At 29.6% G+C, this 24,312-nt stretch overlaps 1 protein-coding gene across 1 annotated transcript in view; it reads left to right on the top strand.

Annotated features, from left to right (window-relative positions):
- The window catches only part of Dbp80 (putative ATP-dependent RNA helicase Dbp80), a 60,890-nt gene that overhangs the window by 19,926 nt on the left and 16,652 nt on the right, over positions 1-24,312 (top strand). Inside the window, exons 5-7 of the mRNA XM_075355387.1 lie at positions 17,168-17,282; positions 17,565-17,742; positions 21,825-22,062. Coding sequence (XP_075211502.1) covers positions 17,168-17,282; positions 17,565-17,742; positions 21,825-22,062 — 531 coding nt within the window. The remainder of the gene's footprint in view (positions 1-17,167; positions 17,283-17,564; positions 17,743-21,824; positions 22,063-24,312) is intronic.

Genomic DNA, 24,312 nt, shown 5'->3' with positions numbered 1-24,312 from the left:
TAAAATTATCAAGAAAAGAAAAGTTTCTTTTGAACAATTTTTATGTGTTCTAGTTTTGCATTCATTCATACTGGTTTTGTAAGATTGATATGTATTTGACAAAACTAAATCATTTATACTGATGAAGAGTGTGTCGTGAGTATTCCATTTTGGACAGTGGATGAAAACAAGCTGTTCCACGAGTTATTTGTGAGCAGGAGTGAAAGAGACAATATTTTATTTAGTCATAAAGTGCAGGGTAGTTTTTATAAACAATAAAAATGAATACTTGCATAAAATGAATTGTATATTTTTTATTTTTAATTCAATATTAGTTTTATTAGTTATAAGTTTTTAGTAAATCAAAATCTGTATTTTGGTATTTATAATTAGATTTCTATTAATTTAATTTTAATTACTTTTTATTTTAAGTATTTAAGAGTAATAAATTGTACTTATAAGACTTTTACATGTGCTATCTATCAATTTCCTTGTCGAACACTTGAGAACAAGCGACTATATATATATATACATACATACAAAATTGTATGTATATTTTATGTTTGGTTTTCCCACTTAGATAAAAATATTTCTTCAGAACAATTTTTATTTATTCTGGTTTGGCATTTATTCATACTAGTTTTGTAAGAATGATGTGTGTGAGGGACATTCAAGTCCAGGACTATTAATTTTTAGTAATTTATGATTAACTTTTATTTCTCGATGTAATCCCCCGTTACATTTATCTCAGCGTTTCATTAGCGCCTGGATACCAACAGTGTAGAAAGATTTGTCATTATGTTGAAACCAAGATAGCACTGACTGTTTCACCTCATCATTGCTGTTGAAATGCTGACTGGCCTCCCAGGAACAATTTCAAGAGCCTGAACAGGTGAAAATTGCTGGGAGTGAGGTCTGGACTGTACAGGGAGTGAGGAACTTCCAGCCAAAATCATGTAGTGTGCATGTCGTGCCGTGGGCTTTGTGTGATCATGCATTGTCCTGCAGAAGCAGAATACCTTTAGTGATCGTACTAGGCTGTTTTTCATGAGAGCATTGTGCAAATCTTGAAGAACTTTGCTGTAATACTCGCTGTTAATATTGACTCCATGCGGTAGAAAATTGATGTGAATGATTTTATTTTATCGTAATTCTATTTTTATCCCAAAAAACTGAGGCTATTAGTTTGCCTGCAGAAGCAATTGTTCAAAAAATTTTTGGGAAGTGATGAGTGCATGCTTCCACTGCTTTGATCTACTTTTGATTCTGAGATGAAATCATGGACTGTTTCATCTCAGGCAACAATTGAGAAAAAGGTAGCCTTCTTTGTCAAAACATTGCTTTAACATTTTGCAGATTTGCAGTCTTCTTTGCTGGTTGAAAGCAGAAAGCTGTCTTGATACTCAAAGTACACTAACCTTACTAAATTTCAGATGATTGTGAATGATTTTATTCACAGTTCCCACAGACATATTTATTGCTTCTACAATTTACTAACAGTTATCCGTCAGTTATAAAGGATCATTTCTTCCTGGGTTATTCCATTTTAATTCAACAACTGATCAGTGCATCACTATTTTTGATTTTGACGATATATGATAACTATCCACCTTGTAGTGGCCAAAAAATACTTTTATATATATATTTTTTTTTTTTTAATTTATTGAATAATAGATTATTTTCTAACTTGCCAACAGGTAAAAAGAGCCATTTTCGTCACTTTTTTCCACGAGTTGCAGCATTTTTATTTTACATCATGTAGAAGTCAAAAAGGGGGCTTTTGTTAATAGTAAAGATGTAACTTCATCTTAGTGTACTCAAAATTTATTTTGTTACATAACCAAATTTTGTAATGTTTACTGAAGTTAGTTTACAAATTGTTTTTTTTTTTTTAATTTGAGCCCAAAATAAATAATGTAGGGCTTAGGGTAACAGGCCTGTTTTTTACTTTTTAACTCTTAGTTACTAGTAGTAGTAGTACTTAAAAAAAAAAAATGGACTGTTACCGAGTGTCCTTCATTAAAAAAATGGCCGCCAAATCGTACGATTTTGGAAATGTCTCATTTTTGGGGCCTAAAAATCACATGTGGGACAGGTGACAAAAATCTGAAATTTTTACAGCAGTAAGTACTTTTTATGTACTTTAAAACCATATAAAACTTATTTTGTTACTCAAAGTAGTTGACATGAAATGAAGCCAACAGAATCGTTTAAAACACCATTCCTTTTAACCATAAACAACGTATCCAAAAATACTGATGTTACTTTTTTCAGATTATAAAAATTATAACTTTACTCTTTAGAATGAATGAATTGATTATTAATAGATAGTCAATTACAGAATGATAAATAATAAAAAATGATATACAATTCAAATACATTAACAAGTTGTTCAATTCACCTTTACCTTATTTTACTCCTGCTAATGGAAGTTATGAATAAATCTTGCACTTTTTGATAACTACCATAACTTACTGCTCCTACCGTTTTTTTTATTGAGTAGAACTGATAAGTCTTCATTCATCTTTGGTGTAATGTGTCCTCTTCCAGTAGTTGATAGAAAAAGCTCTGAAGGCATGAAACTTTTTAAAATATTTTCCAGATGAATCCACGTTTGATTATCTCAATGATTTCCTGAATCAAGTACCAGGAACCTGTGGATGGAAAAAGTGTATTCGATATTCCTCTTCATTTTCATGTATTTTGACTTCACCTAACCACCAGTTGCCATCATATATGCAGCAGACATAATTTTTACATTTGTCTTTGGTGAACCTATGAAGTAATCAGAAACATTAATGTCCTCGTGTATGCCAATTTAATTGTTTCTGATTCCAGAGGTTGCCCAGACTTTCAGAATACATTTCTGACTTCTTGGAACTTAACTGTGAAAGTTTTTTGTTTCTGGGACTGTTGTGGTTACCTGACAACAAGAACTGAGGTATTATTCAGTCTCTTTAACATCGTTATTAGAGCAGGAAATAAATTTTATATTTTTAATATTGTCTGCAATAATTGTACATTTCAGAAAGTGCAACAATTTGATTGTTGACTGTCCTTTCAAGGTTTGCTTTAATCACAGTCCTTTTTACAGTTCCATCAATACCATCACATGGTCCTTTTCCATGGTGTGAGGCAAAAAAATGCCATTCATCTGTGATTTCAGAATCGTGATGGTGCAGAAATCTATGATTTTTTTGTTGTTTTTATACTGGGCTGAGGAGCCATCAGAAAAATAAAAAAAATTGTTTAACTTGTGGTAACTGTGTTTTACCTTATTTATAACTTGCTTTTGGAAGCAGAAAAACGATGTAGTATTGTGCTTCAAGTACTCACTAATTACACAGTAGCTTTGGCTTTGTAATTTTCGTTCTTTTTTAAAATATATGAGAAATGTATGTACTATGGCATAAGTTTTTGACCAGTGATATGACTGGACTTCACATCCTATATCACAAAAGAAACATTTTGAGAGAAGTCTCCAATTACAATACATTCACTCTCCAACAAGTTTTCCTTTTTAATGTTGAGGAAATTAGCTTGTTTCTTTGCAACAAAATGATTATTTTATTGCCTTTTTAGATTATTTAAATTTTAAGTAAGTTTATCTAAGTACTCTTGAAATGGAAGAATTTTGTAGTTAATTCACAACAGTCAACAGAAACCCACTGTTTGAAGGTAATTTCAGAATCAAAATCATCCCAGACAGTAATTTGAGCAATTCATTAGTGCCAGGACATTTTTCACACTGTGACAGCATGCATGTTTCATTTTTAGAGCAGATAACATGAGTTTTACATTTTGATGGGTGACACACACACATACACACAGAGTGAGTACCTGGCCCACCAGCCAGAACACAAAATTTAGGTCTTAAATCAGCAAATTTTGAAAAACCAATTTTTAAATTGTTTTTCTTTGAAGGCTGTGTACAATTCTTTTAAGTTACATAAGATAAGTCTTTTTTGAATATTAATTTTCTTCCCGTCAGCTTATCTTACAGACACAATTTTTATTGCCTGGTATCATTCGACTGTGTTCATCATTCTGGTAAAAATACTAATTAATTAATACTAGTTAATTGGACACATTTAATAATATTTTCATCAATTACGTGACTGGGTTTCTTTTTGCCGATTTGTGGCAAAATTCCAATTGTTTTTTAACTAATTGTTTGGATTGACGGGCTAAATACTGATTAACAATAAACTCATTTTGAATTTTTTGAATGCTCCATCTGCTTGATAATAAACTTAAAATATTAATTTTTACCAGCATTGATGTAACTGTTTTCATTTTATCCTTCTAATAATTAATTCTTCATATTCCCTACCTAAATCAGCATAATTTTGTGTTATTAAACTGGTTTCTTCTGTAGAAATATTTAAATCAAAGGAATTGTTTAATTTAAATTCATTGTAAAGGAATCGTTGTAAATTTAAATTGCCGAGGAATTTTCGTCAAATCCTGGGCAATAATAAATAAATTTTAGACCAGGTGTTTTTATTTCTCCGGGGTGCTAATATTTTACATATTTTTTAATACTGTTTTTCAATTTTTTTATGGTAGTTGTATGTTTTTGTGTTTTAACATTTAGTTAAGTTTTTTTGTTTTGTCTTTATTTTAATATTTCATTTTTTTTTATTCTGTTGTTTTAGTATTTATTTTATTTTTTTTGTGGGTGTATTTTTAAAAATTTTTAATTGTGAATTTTTTTGACTTAATTTTTAAAACACATACATCCTGTTTGGGCAATGATAATGCTTAAGTGTTCTTTGCCCAGAAAAGCCAAAGAAAAAAATAATTTACTGGTAACTGACTCAGCTATTTTTGTATCTTTATTTTTTTAAATTGGTTCTTTTGCACTGCTCGATAATATTTTTACCTTAATAGGGGAAATACAAAGTGCTGAACAAGCTTTATTCACCAACTCGACTATAACACATTGAGGCTCAAATATATCTTGATATTCTGGTTCACTTTCTGTATCATCTTATGGTTTTTGTATTTTGTTTAAGCATTTCGTACACAGTGCTCTGCTTGGAATTAATTTTAAATTTGGATTACTTGTTGAAAGTGTCAAAGATATTTCTCAAAGAGATTTTTTAACCAGTTTATTGTGACAGCTAAATGGGTCAGAGCAACTTTTCCCATTAATATGAGAATATTTATCTAAATATTTGGTTTTTATGAAAAGAATAGATATTTGCTGTTCAGTAAATGCTAAAATATCATGCAAAACTTAACATCTATTGTATGTCAATTTGACATACTGTTTCAGTGTGAATGCCAATTGAACACTCTATAATCCGTTTTTAGGTAGATTTCATAAGAAATAATAAGTAGATTTGGCATAAGTCAAATCTACTATTCTGGAAAGTTTTGACATATCTTCATGTTTCACACCCCCCAGACCCCAGAACCACCATCAGTTCAAAAGTTTGTATATATATATTTTTTTTTTTGTCACTTTCTTGTGTACACAATAACTGCCGTAATTTTGCGCCAATCACTTTCAAATTGATACATAAAATATAACAACCCAAAATCTTGTTTGAGTTTGTTAATGGGCAAAATCAGACCATAGGGATGGAATGGGGGCTTTTTCAAAAAAAAAAATATTGCTATAACTTTCTTATTAAGTAAACTATAGAATTCATTTAAAGTTCCTACTATTCTTTGAATAAGGGCATAAAACTTATCTAAGTAAAGTTTTTTGATATCACCAATCATTGGCCTAGGAGGGTGGAAAAAATGGGTTTCGTAGACAAAATAAAATCATACCTCCCTTAATAGGCATAGTATCGAATCATTTAAACTGGTTATTTAGTCCTCTAAGCATTACCTAAAACTTCTGTCTGAAACAATTTTTGATATGACCATCCCTTATGGCAAAGGATAACCAAAATGTTGCTGGAATTGTAAGAAAATGAGGCTTGTTGAATACTGAACATGTGAAACTTTTTTCACATGTAACCGTTGTTGTATTGAGTAAATTTAAAGTTTGTCTTAATTTTAAGGTGGAAATCCTTCAATTATCCTCTAATTAGCACTGATGAAACCTAATTTACCTTCGCCTTCTGCCAAAAAGGATTTTATAAAATACAAGGGTTCTTACAACAATACAGTAACAATGCAGTTAGTATATATTATAAAAATACCAATTGTACCTCACTTTGTCGTATCCCAGTTTCTCTACAGCTAAAATAAAGATTTTTCTAATTAATGAAATTAAAAATAAAAGATATTGCATAAAAGAGAAATTCACTGCTAATAAAATTACTTTATAAACAATTATACGTTACCTAACCACAGTATTAACACTAGCAACAATACAACATATCACATTGAAATTAAAACAGTAACTTAGTCTTCTACAATGTTTACTTTCTGGATTAGCAAAAATTCATGTCCATGTTTGTCTATTCACTTTCGTGTTTAAACATCAATTTGTGTGTATGAGTCATACTTTAATTAACAAACTATCTAGAACATAATGTATCTCATTATAGACATGTCAAAATATTTTGTATAGTAGGCCTACATTATTATCTGATAAAATACATGTTGGATACATTGTTCACGGTTAGAAGGAACAGTGTTTGTAGCCGTTATGATGGCTTCATTACTTGTTAACCCCTTTCAGTTAACAAAATAAATTTTATATGGTTTTAAAGTACATAAAAAATACTTACTGCTGTAAAAGTTTCAGAATTTTGGCCCTGTCCCACATGTGGTTTTTAGGCCCCAAAAATGAGACATTTACAAAATCTTACGATTTGATGGCCATTTTTTTTAATGAAGGACATTCAGTAACAGTCCAATTTTTTTTATAAATCCTACTAGTACGTAAGAGTTAAAAGGTAAAAAACAGGTATGTTACCTTAAGCCCTTCATTAATTTATTTTGGACCCAAAATTAAAAAAAAAAAAAAAACAGTTATAAACGTAACATCAGTAAGCATTACAAGATTTGGTTATGTAACAAAATGAATTTTGAGTACACTAAGATGAAGTTCCATCTTTACTCCTTCGAAAAATCTCTTTTAACTTGTGTGTGATGTAAAATAAGAATACTATAGTTGATGAAAAATGTGACAAAAATTGCTGTTTTTACCTGTTGGTAGATTAGAAAATAGTCTATTACTCAAGAAAAAGTTTTTTTTAAATATAAAAAAGTATTTTTTGGCCACTACAAGGTGGATAGTTATCATACCCCAAATATCATCAAAATATCAAAAATAGTAATACAATAAAACTTTTGAAAATTTGTTGAATTAAAATGGAATACCCATCCTTTCACTGAATGTTCATGGGAATGACTACAGAGGTTCCAAACCACCTCAACTGGGATTCTCACTCACAGATGTACAGCCTTTTTTAAAATATTTGCACCACTCAAATGTTTTACTGCAACTAAGACTCTCATCACCGTACTGCACAAGTAGTTGCAAGTAAATCTCACCGGGTTTTATGCCTTCATTCACTAGAAATTTCATTACAACACACTGTTCCACATATCCATTCACAACATTGGGCTCCATGTTCTTTACAACTGACTGTTGTGTTGTTTAATGTTGCTTCACGTCAGCGTGCCTTATGTGTTCAACCATCAGAATGCACAAGAATCTCCATTTACACTCAAATTTAACAAAAGTCTTGGCTTGATGTGAATATCCTATTTGACAAAACTAATCATTAAATGGGCTACTCAGAAACTAAACAACTTGTATAAATCTTGATATCACTATAGTAAATCCTTCTCTTCATAATAGACTAGAATATTTTGTATCTAATGTCTTTTGATACTATTCAGCCATTTGTAATTTTTAATTATTTATTGTACATTTATTTCTAAAATAAATAACAGTAATTATTTTTTAGATATGACCATTAAAAAAAAATTAATAATTTAGAAATAAACATGTGTACTAAACCAACACAACATAATACAATAATAGATGCTAATTCATCTCCTCCTCGGAACCCAAAAATGGCAGCTTTTAACTTCTTAATTTACAGAGCTGTTAAATATCTTAAACACAACAATTTAAAAATAAATACTAAAATAAACATTATAAAGAATATAGCAATATTGAATGGCTACAATGAAGAACTAATCAATAAATTATACTTTAAAATTAAAAATAAAATATACATTAAAAAAACAGAACTATTTCATAATGATTTAGAAAAATCTTAAGTAAAAATAGAATTAAATCCATTTTATAATTTTTGATAAAATATAGAAAACCTATAATCTAAAAACAACATACACCACTAACAACAAAATAATAAATTTTATAAACAATTACAATCATACTAAAATAGCAAACAAAAAATACAAATAATTTAGGTAGATAAGGAGTATATAGCTTAAAATGTGAGGACTACCATTTAGAATATATAGGTATGACCAACCGTTCTTTTTCAGCTGGAGCCAAACTACATATTAATAACATAAAGCAAGGCCATTTAGATAAATCAAAGTACACTAAACATATATTACAGAATAAACTTAATTATAATCCTGATAATTTGTTTAAAAATATTAAGTATTTCTAACTATTTTTATAAAACCAGCATCCTTGAAAAATTTTATATATATTTTTATAACAATAAATCAATCAATGAACAAATAAAATTTGAGGATGATATTTTATTCAAACAAATAATTATCAAGATACCTAACCTGTTTTTCACTCTAACCATTACATTCATAACAACTGCGACTTTCATACATAACAGACATAAGTGTTTTTTTACACTATGTTGACTTGGTTATTATGATTGTAATATTTTTTTAACTTATTAGTCTAATTATTTAATTTTGATTAATACTTTTAAATTGAAGTAGAATTTTTCCTGATGATAGTTGAATGACCAAAAGTACTTGATAAAGCACGGACGAATTGTTGGTAAGGTTGAATTTTGGTTTATTTTGTTTATACATAAAAAAAAGATTTTATTTCAGTATATTTAATAGAGCGAATAAAGTGTTATATAATAATTTTATTAAATTTTAAGGTAATCAACAATAAGTTAAACATTAACTTAACAGTAGGTTAAAATCCCCAGAGCAACTGGATGCATAATTTTTAATAACAGGCAGTGAGAGTGGTTTGATGCTTATCTGTTATCATCCCAAAGAGACATTTCAGAATGATTATAAAAAAGTTAATTTCATCATAAGCAAGCAAAACATTTATGAATTTTTAAAATTGGCTAATGCATTTTGTAGAGTTAACTCTTCAAACTAGGTTATCCAACAATAATGAAGTCATTGTTCATTTTTATTTAGAGCTATTCTTTACATAAATTTCCACCTTACTTTAGATAATGGGTAAGATTTTTTTTATTTATTTAACTGGTAGGGTTTGTACAATTTTTAGTCTATTGAAGTCATTTTATAATTTTTTTTTTTAATATCTTCATTAGAAACAGACATACAGATTGGGGTAAGGTTATTATACTGGTTGTTTCAAAACTATTTGTTTAGTTTTATTTTTAATATGTATCATTCAGTTACAATCGGTTAAAAAAAATTTAGTAAAACTTGTGTAGATGATACTACAGTAATATATGACCCATTAATGTTAGTAGATTAGGGATACACATTACGTGCAGCTACTCAACATTCTCTTCAGTGTAATTTTTTAATTTATAGAAGTAAATATAGCCTAAAGAAAATAATATTAATGCCATGTTAGGTAATAATAATGATACAGAACAGTCATCACGAATGAAGTTCTTAGATTTAATAATTGATCGATCTCTCTTGGAATGACATTGTTGATTTCATTTGGGGTTGGAGGAACTTAAATAGCTTGCTCTAAGATTAATACGTCGGAGTAGCAAATTGATGAGAACAGTATATTATTGATTGATAATCTTTCATAACAATACTTCATATTGTTTGGAATCATTGTCCAAATTTAGAAAGAAGTTAGTTATAAGCTGCTTAAGCTACTGTTAATTGTAGTAATGAGGGAATATGAAATCTATCAACACCTTTTAAAGAATTATGTAATTGATGATGGTTTCTTCATTATTAAATTTAACATGAATCTGTAAATAATTGTAAGCAAGAGGTTTTGTTTTTAAATAAATTTGGACATTCTTCATCATATCAAAAAGTGGAACAAATATAGCTTTGTGAAGGTTTTTACAACATGATCAGAATGTAAACAATTTTATTTTGGGCCAAAATATATATATATATTTATATATATATATATATATATATTATGGATTATATAATTATTATTATTATGCACTATAAGCATTAATTTAAATAAATTGAAATATATATATATCTCTGTAGCTCGAAGGAAAAGGACACCATCCCCATTTTTGTCGAAAAATGAAATTACAGTATTACTTGTGCACTTTCCAGTGGCATACAGCACTGTCTCCAGTTGTGAATAATGAATAAGATAGCCACTTTTAAAATGACTACAAGTACAAATTTTATTGAGGTAAACAACACCAAGTATAGATATCATTATATATCTCTTAGAACAATTCTTTAACCTAGAGGAAAAGGAAACCATCTCCAGTTTTACAATTATTCAGTAGAGCAGTTTGACGTTTGGAAACTTGCTTATTGTAATTTCCTTTGCTCATCACAATCATAACTTTTTCTACTTAAATACTCCATTAAGAAATTAAGCATCTGTGTATGTGTAAAATTAATTGTTACCAAAAAATTACCAAATACAATGGAATGAAATTTTTAAGGCTAACTGGGATTCAAGAAAGGGTCGCAATTTAAAAAGACGGTTCATTGTGTCCTGCATTGAAGTAAGACCAAAAGAAAAATGTACAGGTACGGATGGTACATAACTAAAAGAAAATTCTTTTCACTATAGTTTAAACATAAACGATGTAAAAATAAGGGTGTGTGAAGTAGTGATGTTTTTAAATACATTACCTATATCTTTTCTTTTTCCTGTTTAGCCTCTGGTAATTACCTTTCAGATTATACTTCAGAGGATGATATGTATGAGTGTAAATGAAGTGTAGTCTTATACAGTCTCAGTTCGACCATTCCTGAGATATGTGGTTAAATGAAACTCAACCATCAAAGAACACCGGTATCCACGATAAAGTATTCAAATCCATGTAAAAATAACTGGCTTTACTAGGACTTGAACGCTGGAACTCTTGACTTACAAATCAGCTGATTTGGGAAGACGCGTTCACCACTATTACCTTTATCTAATACATTTGTAGTTAGCACAGTTAAAAAACAAGAACTGAAGAGATCATAGAAATAGACAAAGAAGGATGACACATACCTGCAAGAAAACACCGAAAGAAATAATTCAAAATGTTATCCCAAAATATGAGAGCTGCTATTCACGCTTGAAAACCAAGAAATTGTTTTTAAGTCCTGATTTAAATTTTAAGAACTTTTATTCATTGCATCAAGAATTCTATGCTGAAAATGAGTAGGTAATAGATAAATAGGTAAAGTAGCAAAAAAGTTGCTTTATATTTAATCAAAAATTCAACTTGTCATTTAAGCAGCACAAACAGATACCTGTGATTTATATCTAGTAAAATTAAAGGGTGAATTAACATCAGATGGTAAAAAATCTATTCAAAGTAATTATGAATTCTATCTTAAGGAATCACAGAAGCGATATGAACAAAAAAGTAAAGATACTCAAGATGCAAAGAACAGCCAAACAGTAAAAGTGTTAACAGCTGACAAAAGTAATTTTTTTTTTACAAAAGTATTTACCAACACCACTATTAACAAACACCGGAAGTTTCTACTGCAGGAAGTTATAGTCGTTTAATTTCACAATTTATGATTCCATTGATCGACTTCATTCTATATGATCTGGGATGAAACTAAGGCAGGACGTGATGGGAATGAAGTAGCTTTATGCATTCTAAAATTTGCTGAACAAAACATTCCCAATTCAGAAATTAAAGAAGTAGTAGCAGGCTCAGATAGTTGCTATGGCCAGAATAAAAATTTGGCTATTATGTGTTTTATCTCCATTTTACACCGATATCCACAGATGAAGTGTATTAGTCATAAATTCTTGTTAAAAGTCCATTCGCATATAGAAGCAGACAATGTTCATGCACTGATAGAACTAAACAAAATAATGAATTACTTACAGATATTGACACCTAGGGATTGTCAGCAGCTGGTTCGTCATTGTTCAAAAAAGGAATATTTTTGCAATATGGAATTACATGATTGCAAGAATTTTAAATCACTATGGTAAGACATCTCTGTTTATTTATGGGAAAATTTTTAAATAAGCAACCAATACTCCTGTCACAATTTATTCACATTAAAGTTCAGAAACAAAATATTGGTGAATTATTTTATAAATATGAAATTGATATTGACAAAGAATTTCAGTTAATTTGAGGAAGAACATCAAGTTTCCAGATGTATTTGATGTCATTAGAGTCTATCCAAAACTGAAGTCACTATTAAAATATAAAGACCTGTTAACTGTACTTAAGTATTTACATCAGAGTGTCATCTTTTTTATCAAAACATATGTAACTGTAATGAAGTAAATTTTTTTTGAGGGAGCCGAAAAACGCAGACCTGGGTGTGCTTTACCATCGCCTGGGTCGAAATAATAAGAGGTTGAAAACTGATGAAATATTAATAACTGATGAAAACTAAGATAATAATAGGGATAAGATTGGAATTATAAAAGAAAACTTAACAATTACAATAATACATGAAACGTGAATAACAAAATAAGATCAAAATTTTGACAGGTTAGATTTTATTAAGTATATTAATTCTTTTTAGAAGTAACAATATACGGTCTAGTACATTCTTGTCACTTCTTAGGATGTGTAATACATCCCTAGTGATGGAAATGATTTCCCTGAAGAAGAAAGTGATGAAGATTAGAGGAAATAATTATTTTTAATCAATAATTTAGTTTGGAATATTAGTTCTATTAATAAATTGTATTTGAATATGTTGTAGATTTTCTGCTGTTTAATTGTTTTTTATTATTAATTTTGAATTTTTTTTGTGAATTTTTATCATACAGTAGACAATATTACTACTGAAGAAATCATTGAATATTGTAGTTCTTTGGAAATCTTTTTTGAGTATCCGTAACATTAATATTATGCTGTATTACACTTTTTTGTATGAACAGAATAGTTTTATATTAATTGAAATCTTTTAATTACCTTTTTCTTTTCATTGTAACAGTGTTACAATATTGTACAAACATTTTATTGTACATTTTATTTGTTTCTTGGACAAGACAATCAGAAGGTTGTGTTGTACTAATATTATCTTTTATGAACAGTATTTTTTGCAAACTAAGACAATTTTCTTCAGACTTACTGTGTTTCTTTCACAAATAACTGAACATAATGTTAGATTTCATTAAAAAAAAATGTTAAGTACATAGGTATAAGATACCATGTCCATTTTTAAAAATATAAAACAAACATTAATAATGTGCAGTAGCATCTATGAAAGTAGACCTAAATAAGATAATTTTGTATAAAAAGTTATGATGGAAGAATGGTGATGAGCAGAGGAAATTAGAAAAAATTAATTTCTAAACTTCAAACTGCTTTACTGTAAAATTGTAAAAGTGGAAATTGTGTCCTTTACCTCCAGTCTGCAGATATATATATATAATATTACCATGAGTACCTGCATTGAGTGTTGATTCGCCAGAGTTCAAAATTATTAAAAAAATACTTAAATTATACCCTTCCTTAAATTGGTGTAAATTAACATGTTCCCTGCAGTACGACATATACAGGGTATCCCATATAAAACGCAACCCAACCTTATATTGGTAGGTATTGAAATAATAAAAAGGCTTGTTTAAATGGAAATGTAATTTTTATTATTACCATCCATTACCTTACATTTAGAGTAAATGTTGGAAGTGGCCGCCATCTTCTTAAATACAAGCTTCAATTCTTTTTACAGCGTTTCTTGCAACTTTTTTCAAAGTTTGTGGTTGGATATTTAATACAGCTTGTTCAATATTGACTTTCAAGTGTTTGTGGTTTGTTGCTGTAGGCTTTTTCTTTGAGGTAACCCCATAGAAAAAAATCCACCGCAGTCAAATCTGGAGATCTTGGTGGCCACAAGCCTCGACCAATAACACGATTACCAAAGAATTCCTCAACGAAATCAGAAGTTGAACCTGCGTAGTGCGATGTCGCACCATCATGTTGTAGCCAGCAGTGTCTGTCTTTCTCTTCCAAGAGTGCAATGAACTGAAATAAAATATCCTGACATCGTTCTGCATTAATGGTGTACTCGAAAAAAATAGGATTGATTATTTTCTTCCGCGATATCGCGCAGCACACGCCCAACTTCTGCGGGTGCAATTGTTTTTCGTGATAAACGTGGGGATTTTTAGCCATCCAAATGAAACCGTGCTTCATCTGTGAAAAATAACGAATCCATAACATTAATTCCCTCGCGCACAAATCGACGGACAATATTGTAGCCGTTTTTCTTTGTCGGGCTCAAGAAGTTTATGAACCGTTTGAATGCGATAAGGTCGTAATTGTAATTGTTTGGTCGCCCGATGAACAGTTGATTTAGACAAATTAATTTCAGCAGACAAACGTCTGATCGATTTATTTGGCGAGGCGAGTAATCGGTCTTTGATTTCAGTGACTGTATCTGCATTCAACACTGACGCAGATCTTTTGTATTCCTTGTTATTAACAGAACCAGTCTCTCTAAATTTTGCAACTAACCTTAATACTGATGTTTTGTTAGGAGCTGGTTTATCTGGGTACTTATGGTGAAACAAATCTTGCACTGCAACCACTGATTTCGTACTGAAGTACGACTCAACAATGAAAACACGTTCATCTAGCGAAAACACCATCTTGTCTCTAGCAATACACTGAACGTTATGATTGCATTGTTGTTACTATCAGTAGTGTTATACTGCGTCGCCATGTTCAGATGTTGGACAAGTCCATTTCAGTAACGAGTAGGGGAGTGAGCTTGACTTTTGAAATTTCATGGATAAGTGATTGATGGGTTGCGTTTTATATGGGACATCTGTATATGTGCTGTAATAGGGAGTTGCTGTGTGCTTGTCGTCATTTGCATAATTCCAGTACAGTGCTGAACTTCATGGCATGTGTGGTAGTGTCTTGGCCTTTCATTTGGAGATCCTGGGTTCTAATCTCAGTCATGCATGGTATTTTCACACACGCTTCATATCATTCATCTCATCCTCTGAAGCAGTACCTAACAGTGAACCTGAAGGTTAAACATAAAAAAAGTACAGTACTGAATGGTAAGTTAATAATTTAACTCTGATGCTGTACAGGTCTCATTGTTGCCGATTGTACTTGATGACTGTGCGTTACAGCACATAATGTGCTGTATATAATGAATATTTTATTTCTCCTTATAACTAAAAATATTTTTTTAAATAATTTTGTAGTTATGATATCTCTCAAAAAACATGTGAACTAACTCTATTTGAAACATTTCTTTTATACATATTCTTATTCAGTGTCATTTGTAATAATTATTAGGGGTAATTTTGCTGGATTGTTTTGTGCCAGCATCATTACTTTTATTAAAATATCACAAATTTTCTATAAAGAATTTTTTTATTGCAATTTATAATGGTATGTAATTAATTTATAATATTAATTTAATAAAGATGAAGAATAAAATTAAGAATTTCAGACTATATAAATGATAAAATAGCATTCGATATTTATGAATTTAAAAAAGCTTTTTCACAATGAAAAAGCACTCATGAAATAATACTATGTTGAAAAAAGTAATTAAGTCAAAAATAAATCAGTTTATTATTTAATAATTTGGATGATGTTTATTTTATAAGCAAGTGTATAAACATTTTATGTGAAGTGATTCAGACCCAGTTATCTGGAAATAAATTTTATATTTCGCCTAGTGTTTATATTATTAAAATATACATTTGAAATTATGTATTTTTAAAGAAAAAATATTTCAACATAATATTCAGGAATAATAAGATGACAAATCAGAACAGTGAGTAATGGATTAGGAGACATAATATAATTAATCTAATTTATAAATAAAAACCAGCATGTATAAGATTAAGTAATATGAATGTTTTATTGAATAATTTTTTTTTTTATTATGATGTATTATTGAATAATGTATTGAACAACTTGTGATAAAAATATATGAAAAGGAAATAAAATTGTCAGAAAGAGATTAAAAAACAATGTGATATGCGGTATGGCACAAACGTATACCGAATGAAAATCCAAGATCAAACAGTTCAGCATCTGTATAAAAACTACACGCACAGTTCAAAACCTCAGCATGAGCCAACATGTGCCATAACGCACAGTTGGTAATTACTGTACAGCATCGTAGTTGCCTGTACAGCAAGATGGTTAAGTTCCCTATTTTATTCGCCGCAGTGAACGTGTTAATGAAGACTTAATAAAGGCATAAATACATTTTGAAAGAACTCATGCCTTTATTAATTCTCTTTGTACAACTTTTCTAATCTGTTTCACTTAAATGAAATTCCATATTTGTTAGCAACTCAAAAATCAATGCACTACTAAAATTCCTATATGTAATAATGGTTAAATAAAGTACTGTAATAAGTAAACATATATTCTGAACCATAAACAAACAATGATAGTTAAAACATTAAAAACATAAAAATATTTTGGTAACTACTGTAAAGAAACAACTTGAAATAATTTCTATTATCATCATACAGAAGGTGGAAATATTAAAATTTTATCACATGGAATTAAAAATTGGTAAACAGAAATAAAATTCAAACAACTTATGAAAAAGAATCAGACAGATAGTTTTTACAGCTAAGTTCAATTTTATCATTTCCATCTCAGGGTTCTAGTACAGATATTTCTTGTATATTACTTTTTGTACAAAAATGTTTTATTTTCATTTTATTATTATTATGTTCATTTATATATTAGTAAAAAGTGAGTAAGCCTGTTTATATTCAGTATCCATGCTGATAATTTTATAATGTAAATTCTTTTCATTTATTTTTATAGTTCATTATTGAATATTTAACTAACAAGTATTTGTTAGTAGGTACATCTTGTTGCATAGTATTATTTGTCACATCTTTATCAATTATACATTAAATATATGTTTAAATTTTTATTAAGTAAACATATTTATTGTAAAAATCCTTATTTAGGTACTCTGTTTATCACCAACATATGAATTGGCTATACAAACTGGAGAAGTTGCTTCTAAGATGGCCCAGTTTTGTCCAGAAATCGCAATTCGTTATGCAGTACGTGGAGAAGAAGGTAAAACTGATTATACTTAAAAGTTTTGTTTTAATTCAAGATTTAACTTTGTAGAACTTTTTTTTAAATTGTATTAAATTACAGTTTATTCTTTATGTTTAATTATTTTTGTTTTGGGTTTTTTTGTTTTTTTTTTTTGTAACCAGAAATTTCATGATGTAATAATTTCTGTTGCGTTAGAAGTTAATTAGTTTATTTTAACGTTAGAGGATTTTAATTAGAATAATTTTTTTGATAATTGTCCTTTTTTAATTATGATTTTCTTTTTTGTTTATTTTATAGAGCCTCGTAATACAAAACTAAAAGAACACATTATTATTGGAACTCCAGGCAAGGTTGTGGATTGGGCAACTAAATTTAAATTTTTTGATTTATCAAAGATAAATGTGTTTGTTCTGGATGAAGCTGATGTGATGATTGCTACTCAGGGACATCAAGATCAAAGCTTTCGTATACACAAGTAAATATATTTTCTTAAATTTTAAGAAAATACCAAACCCAAACTTTTGACTAAAATCCTTAAAGTAAATTGTAATTAATTTCTTTGTCATTCATTGCTTTAAAATAATTAGCTTACAGAGTGCTGAATTAGACATATTTTTTTGTATATGGGCCTAATGTTTTTCTTAGTTATTTTTTGTTGGCTTTTTTTTTTTTTTTACCTGCCATATTTGGTGGTAGGTAGATTACTTATACTGATTTTCATGAAATAGTTATCAAATGATTTGTCCCACTAGGTTGAGTGAATCTAAATATTTAAAGAAAACTAAATGGAAGATAGTAGATGTCATTTTTCTTAAGCCAGAGAACCAAAATTGTTTGACTTTTGATCAAGTGGTTTATCAAATAGTACTTAAAAATTTTTTTTAATTTACATTCAGTGCATATTTCTGCTAGAACATGTTAAGGATTGAAGAAGTTTGCTTTTAGTGTAGAGGTGATAAGTTATAACTCAAAATTAAGACTTATTGTCATCGGTTGAAAGGACACCTCAGTTTTAGGAAATAAACCACTTTTGTGTGTTTTATATGTATAATATTTGAAAGGCTATGTGGTCGCTTCTTCATCAGATCAGAGTGTTCAGTGATAAAAAATAATTTTGTTATTTTTTTTAAAGATAATATTATATTGTTACCATATATCTACTATCATTTATGTAATATTTTGCATGAAAACTGTGCTGTTGTCAATAACTTGTTAATTTATTAGAAATTATTTTGAAAATATCAATAAAAATAAACTTAATCAATTTTTTTTAAAAATAAGTATTTTAAAATGATATCTGTAGGTTATTTAAATTAAATTAGTGTAAATTATTTGGAGAAGTGGTAGAAATTGGAATTGATAAAATCTTGTTAGAAATTAAATTAATATTCTTTGAGTATTGAATTTTCTTTTAAAAATGAATCTTCATAAATAAGGTATTGCACTTCATTTTTTGTCTGTCCCTATAAATGACACTGAGGTACTCTCTGTTTGAAGAAAAAAAATTAGTTTTTTTAATTGTTATTTATTGGCTGGAAAATCCTGCTAACAGAAATTACGATTTTCTTATTTTATAATAAAAATAATTTATTTACTCTTTAGATATGTGTGCCAACATAACTTTTTAAAGGTCAATTTAAAAAGCTTTTGTTATTATAATATAGCTATCTGAAATTATCATTTTTTTATTATGGTGTAGTTCATGAGGGGCTTTCTTTTGCATTTTTTCTAGATTTATTATTTTATTTTAGTACATAAAGCGACTCAATCGAGCAACTTTTTTTTTTCTTGATTATTTTTCTAATACATAGGAATTAAATTTAACCATTAACTTAATTTAATTTTTATTTATGCATGATGGACGTATGTTTATATACACACTAGCCGGTCAAGGCTTGCTTTGCTCATCTGACTGTCTTGTAAGGATCTGGATCCCAGGGACACTCCCAAACCAGTCAGGCTTTGCTTGCCCAACTGGCTCCTGCATCCACCCACATAATTTGCTCTTTGCTCGCCATTATCATGTAGCAAGGATTTCTGTCTGGACTCCTGCACTGTTCATTACCCTCATGGTTGTGAGAATAATACTGAAAAATAACGATTAAAATATTTATGCTTTACAGAAACCTGAAAAATAAACTAAATTACAAAAGACAGAATATTATTAGTAACTAATACTAGATCGTGGATACTGGTGTTTTGAAATGGTGAAATGTGTGGTTCACTTAACCACACATTTCAGGAATGATCGACCTGAGACTATACAAGACAACATTTCATTTACATTCATACAGTGGTTTCAGTGGCTAAACAGAAAAAGAAAGAAAGGATAACTAAAGTACGCACACTTTTAACGAGGAAAACTTCAACTTATTTTTTTGTCAAGGTGACAGAAATATAACAATGAAATAAAATGTTAATCTTTTTTTTTTAATGAATATCTTTAATTAAAAATTCATCATAAGGGAGCTAGGCTCTTGATCTCTGGAATAACATGAATGCATCCTGCAAATTTGAAAGCAATTGGTTAGTTAAGAATGTAGACACAGACAAACAAAAAACTTTTGGCTTTATTGGGACATCCAGTAAAAAGGTCCTGTAGACAAAGGCCTAATCTTTCTTCAGTTTCCCTTTGTACATCCATAACTTGTTTTTTCAATAAAAATTTGTATGTTAAGAATGCATTGAGATATTTTAGTACAATGTAGTGTATACGTACCCAACAACATCTACAAAGTAAAGAACTATGAAAATTGGTAGTTCCTTTATTATTAAATCTGAAATATCTTTATAATATTTTTTAAAATTGGTCCAAAAATTATACCTTCACTAGTTTCCAAAGAAAATGTTTGTGAAGTTCAAAATTTTATATCACAAAAAATGTTTAATTGACAAACACACTTTTTTGGATTTGAAATAGAAATATATTTTATTAAATTGCCAATAAATAGTTAAAACTTTGAACAAAATTTATGTAGAATTGCATTCTTAGAAAACTGATGTAAATATAGTAATTTGAAAGCTAATAAGAGTTAAGTTGTGACTTTTAATTAAACAAATCAGATCAAATATGGCAGAAAAATGTTTCACTATAAAAAAGCAAAAGTACTTTTGATACTCAATAAAATTGTAGAAATAGAATTATCTATTCTAAAGAAATAAAAAAGAAAGAAAAGTTATTTAAAATTAAAGGAAAACACTCCAAATTGGTCACCCCTCCACCTGGTAAAACGTTGAGTTGGGCTTTTCAGGTTCTGACATCCACAGCATGGAGAATGTAGCAGGATTAAATTTACACCCATAGCACCAAAAATAGAAAAAAAAAATGATGACTAGGTCTTGAATAAGGATAATCAAGATAGTTTGCTGTCTTCCCAGACAATAATAAGTTAAGAAATTAGACTGTATTAGAACCCAGTTTGTTTTCTTTTCACTGTTAATTGCACTTTACCAGAAGAGTTTAAAGAGTTATCTAGTGTTTTCATCAAACTCTAGCCGCCTATCATTTAACCCTTTTATTAATTGGATGTTTAGTGCTATTTACTATTTAAAAAATAAAAACAATATAGATTAATATAATAACATGTGAAGCACAATGCCCTACTCACATGTGAATGAATTTTATTGCTGTTTTGTTTGTCTGCAGTTTTTTTTAAAGAGGAATGATCATATTAAAATTTTTCCCTCAAAACTGCTGTTCATAGTAAGTAAAATGTATATTGAAAAAAAGTTGTTCTGGCTATAAAAAAAAAGCTACTATTACAGAGAAAACTGAAAGTAGAGTCCTGTTGATGGATTAATTACAATTGAAAAAAATTCAGCTGGGTTAATCATTGATAAAAATTCAAGATTCAGGGTCAATAAACTCTAAAAGTTCACTAAAATTTACTCCATCTTAAATTGCTAGATATCACTTGAAGTTGTTTTTTAAGTATAAGTTTTAATGCTATTTTGATTATCAATATTTTTTATGATAATTAATTCAATAATTAATTAACACATAATAGTCATAATAATTGCAATAGTCTCCTGCTATTTCTACTTTTCTTCTTCTTACTCTTTGCACTTATTTGTAATTTATTATTTTAATTACTGCAGTATTCGTGATAAAATACAAAGTTGTAGTCATTTTCCTTTATTTATAAAATAACTAGTTTATATTTTTAAGTCAGATGAAATCTATCAGTATTTGATTAAATGATAAGTCATTGACAAAACTATCTTTTATGGCCATCTTTTATGATTCATATTTCCACTTTCTCAAAGTTATCATTATTCATAACAATTTCAGTTAAAAAAAAAAAAAAATAGTTTTGGTTTATGGAGTTTTTTTTTTTTAATTTGAAATATTTATTATTTTAAAATAGATGTGACTTTATTTACTTCACTTTTAATGTATCTGTTTTTTCATTAGAGTGCATCTGCATGGTGATATAGTTCTGATTATAAAAGAAAATGAGGTTAAAAGGGCATTTTTTGCATTAAATCTAGATTAATAAAGTTAAAAGATTTGGAATTTAAAATAGTAATTTAACCCTGTATTCTCCTCTCTTGCAGACAGTTGCCAGCACATTGCCAGATGATGTTTTTCTCAGCAACATATGATCAAGATGTTATGGAATTTGCTGAAGCAATTGTTCCTAATCCTGTAATAATAAGATTAAAAAGAGAAGAAGAATCTCTGGATAATATTAAGCAGTATTATGTTATCTGTAAATCATTAGATGAAAAATATTCTGCAATTTCTAACATATATGGAGTAGTAACAATAGGACAAGCAATGATTTTCTGCCATGTAAGTGTTTAAAATTTTGTTAAGTTGGAATTAATTTAAATTTAGATTATACTTATTACTAATAGTTCTTTAGTTACTATTCTTAAGATTCTTTATTTCCTTTATATATAGAAGGGTCCAAAAAAAATATGTGCTCAGTGTTTGTTAGTCCATATCTCGTGTCAAATTTGACTTGACGTGACAATTTTTGGCCCTGTGAGAGAGAGTTAAAGATGACCACCAAAAATAAAATGACCTGTTTCAAAATGACCACCAGCAGCTTCTATACAACAGCCATGGTGCCAAACTGCACACCGAACTATGACTGTTAGTGTATCTGGTGTAATGGCACCACATGACTCTACAATCTTTTCACATAGCTCGTCGATTGTTGCTGATTTTTGTTGATATACGTCATTCTCAACAGTCCCCCAAAGGTAGAAGTCCAGAGGTGTCAAATCAGGAGACCAAGGCAACAGCACCTCTTTGATCCACCAACCATCTGGATAGAGTTTTGTCAGGTATAACTTGACATCTTGTTGCACATAAAATAGTTCATCACCATAAAGGTTTTAGATGACACAAAATCCTGGTCTGAAGCATATCAAGATACACCTCATCAGTTACGGTACCCTCGAAGAAGAAGGAACCAATCAAACCACGCACTGATAGACCACAACACAAGAGCAATCCCAGTAGATTCACTGCCCTGTCCACATGAGTATGAGGATTTTCAGGAGCCCAGTATACACAGTACCGTTAAGTTTGAATTGCGTCTCGTCAGTCCACACAAACTTCTCTGCAAATTCCTCATTCTCGCCAACCATGTGCTGAAACCATTTACAATATTCTATCCTTTGATCTGGATCGTCCTCATTCATTGCATGTTGCAGTCTTGGAATGTACACTTTCTACTTTGCACTCTTCAGAATACATCTTACTCTTGACCGGCTCACCCCACTTTCGTGTGCTTCCTGAAAATGAAATGTTCATTAAATGAACTGTACATTAAAATGCAATGAAATGTTCAACACTCCAGCACTGGATGCTGGACTTGTAGCTGTTCATGATCAGCTGGATCTTTCCTTGTGCACATCTTGAATCAGTTCTATAAACTTTGAATTTATTGCGAATGCGGGCAATTGTTCGATGTGTTAGTGGCTGTGTTCTAAACTCTCTCTGCCATTGCCATTGTACCTTGTGAATGTTCTTGTACTTCAGTAACCACCTTGTCTTCAACAAACAATTAGTGAACCTCATCCATTGCTGCTACTCGACTGTCTTCTGCTACACTGGCTAATATGACACACTCATTCCACCACCAACCACCTGTGCATGGCGGCATAAATTGCCAGCTCCACCTACCATGGCAAATTTAATACCTTACACTACACTACACATTAGATTAATGAGTATAAGTTTTTCTGTTCTGATATTATTTAATTATAAACAGTGAGTATATTTTTTTGAACCCCTTTGTGTATATATATATATATATTTTTTTTTTTCACTATAGTTGTATAGTCATTGGTATATGCCACATCATTCTTTGGCACATACTGCATCTTGGGTTTTTGTAAGAGGTTATCCAGAAAGTAAGTTCTGAAGGGCTATTAAAAAAGATTGAGAACATATGTAAAATTTTTATTGCTCTTTGAAGTACAAATCTTACTTTATTTTTCTACATAGTTCCCTTCATTATTAGGGCACTTATCACAGTGCACCAAAAGTTGCATCTCTTTATCGTAGAAGTGGTGCCACCTGCAACGCAAGTCACATAGTAATGACCTGTTTGACTTTGTCATGAAACTGCTGATAGTTAGTTACTTGGTGCAAGGTCCAGGCTGTACAGGTGATGATTGAACTTTTCCCATCCAAAGTCACGAGAAGACATTATGTTGTGGTGACAGCGTATGGGTGAGCACTGTGAATCAACAATATCCAGTTAAGCATGCCACGTCACTTGTTTTGGATCACATGACACAATCTTTTTCAACATTTCACAGTAGATATCTTTGTTGATTGTGCACCTCTAGGCAAGAAGTTGACAAGCTAAATTAATTTATTGTTCCAAAACACTGTGTACATTATCATCTAAATGAAAAACATTTCCTTACATTTTGCTTTTCTGAACATTTTTGTTTTTGTTGAATTCAAAGTGTGTTGCCATTCAGTATATTGTCATTCTGGTTCAGGCATTATATGTCACATATAATGCCTGTATGTAATGGGATGAGACAAGGGTGTCACACCCTTGTCTCATCCCTATTA

Source organism: Lycorma delicatula, chromosome 2 (assembly GCF_047948215.1).
Source record: "Lycorma delicatula isolate Av1 chromosome 2, ASM4794821v1, whole genome shotgun sequence".
In the NCBI taxonomy this organism is placed as follows: Eukaryota; Metazoa; Arthropoda; class Insecta; order Hemiptera; family Fulgoridae; genus Lycorma; species Lycorma delicatula.
The sequence above is the reverse complement of the archived record's forward strand: the minus strand, read 5'-3'. Positions and strand labels throughout refer to the sequence as shown.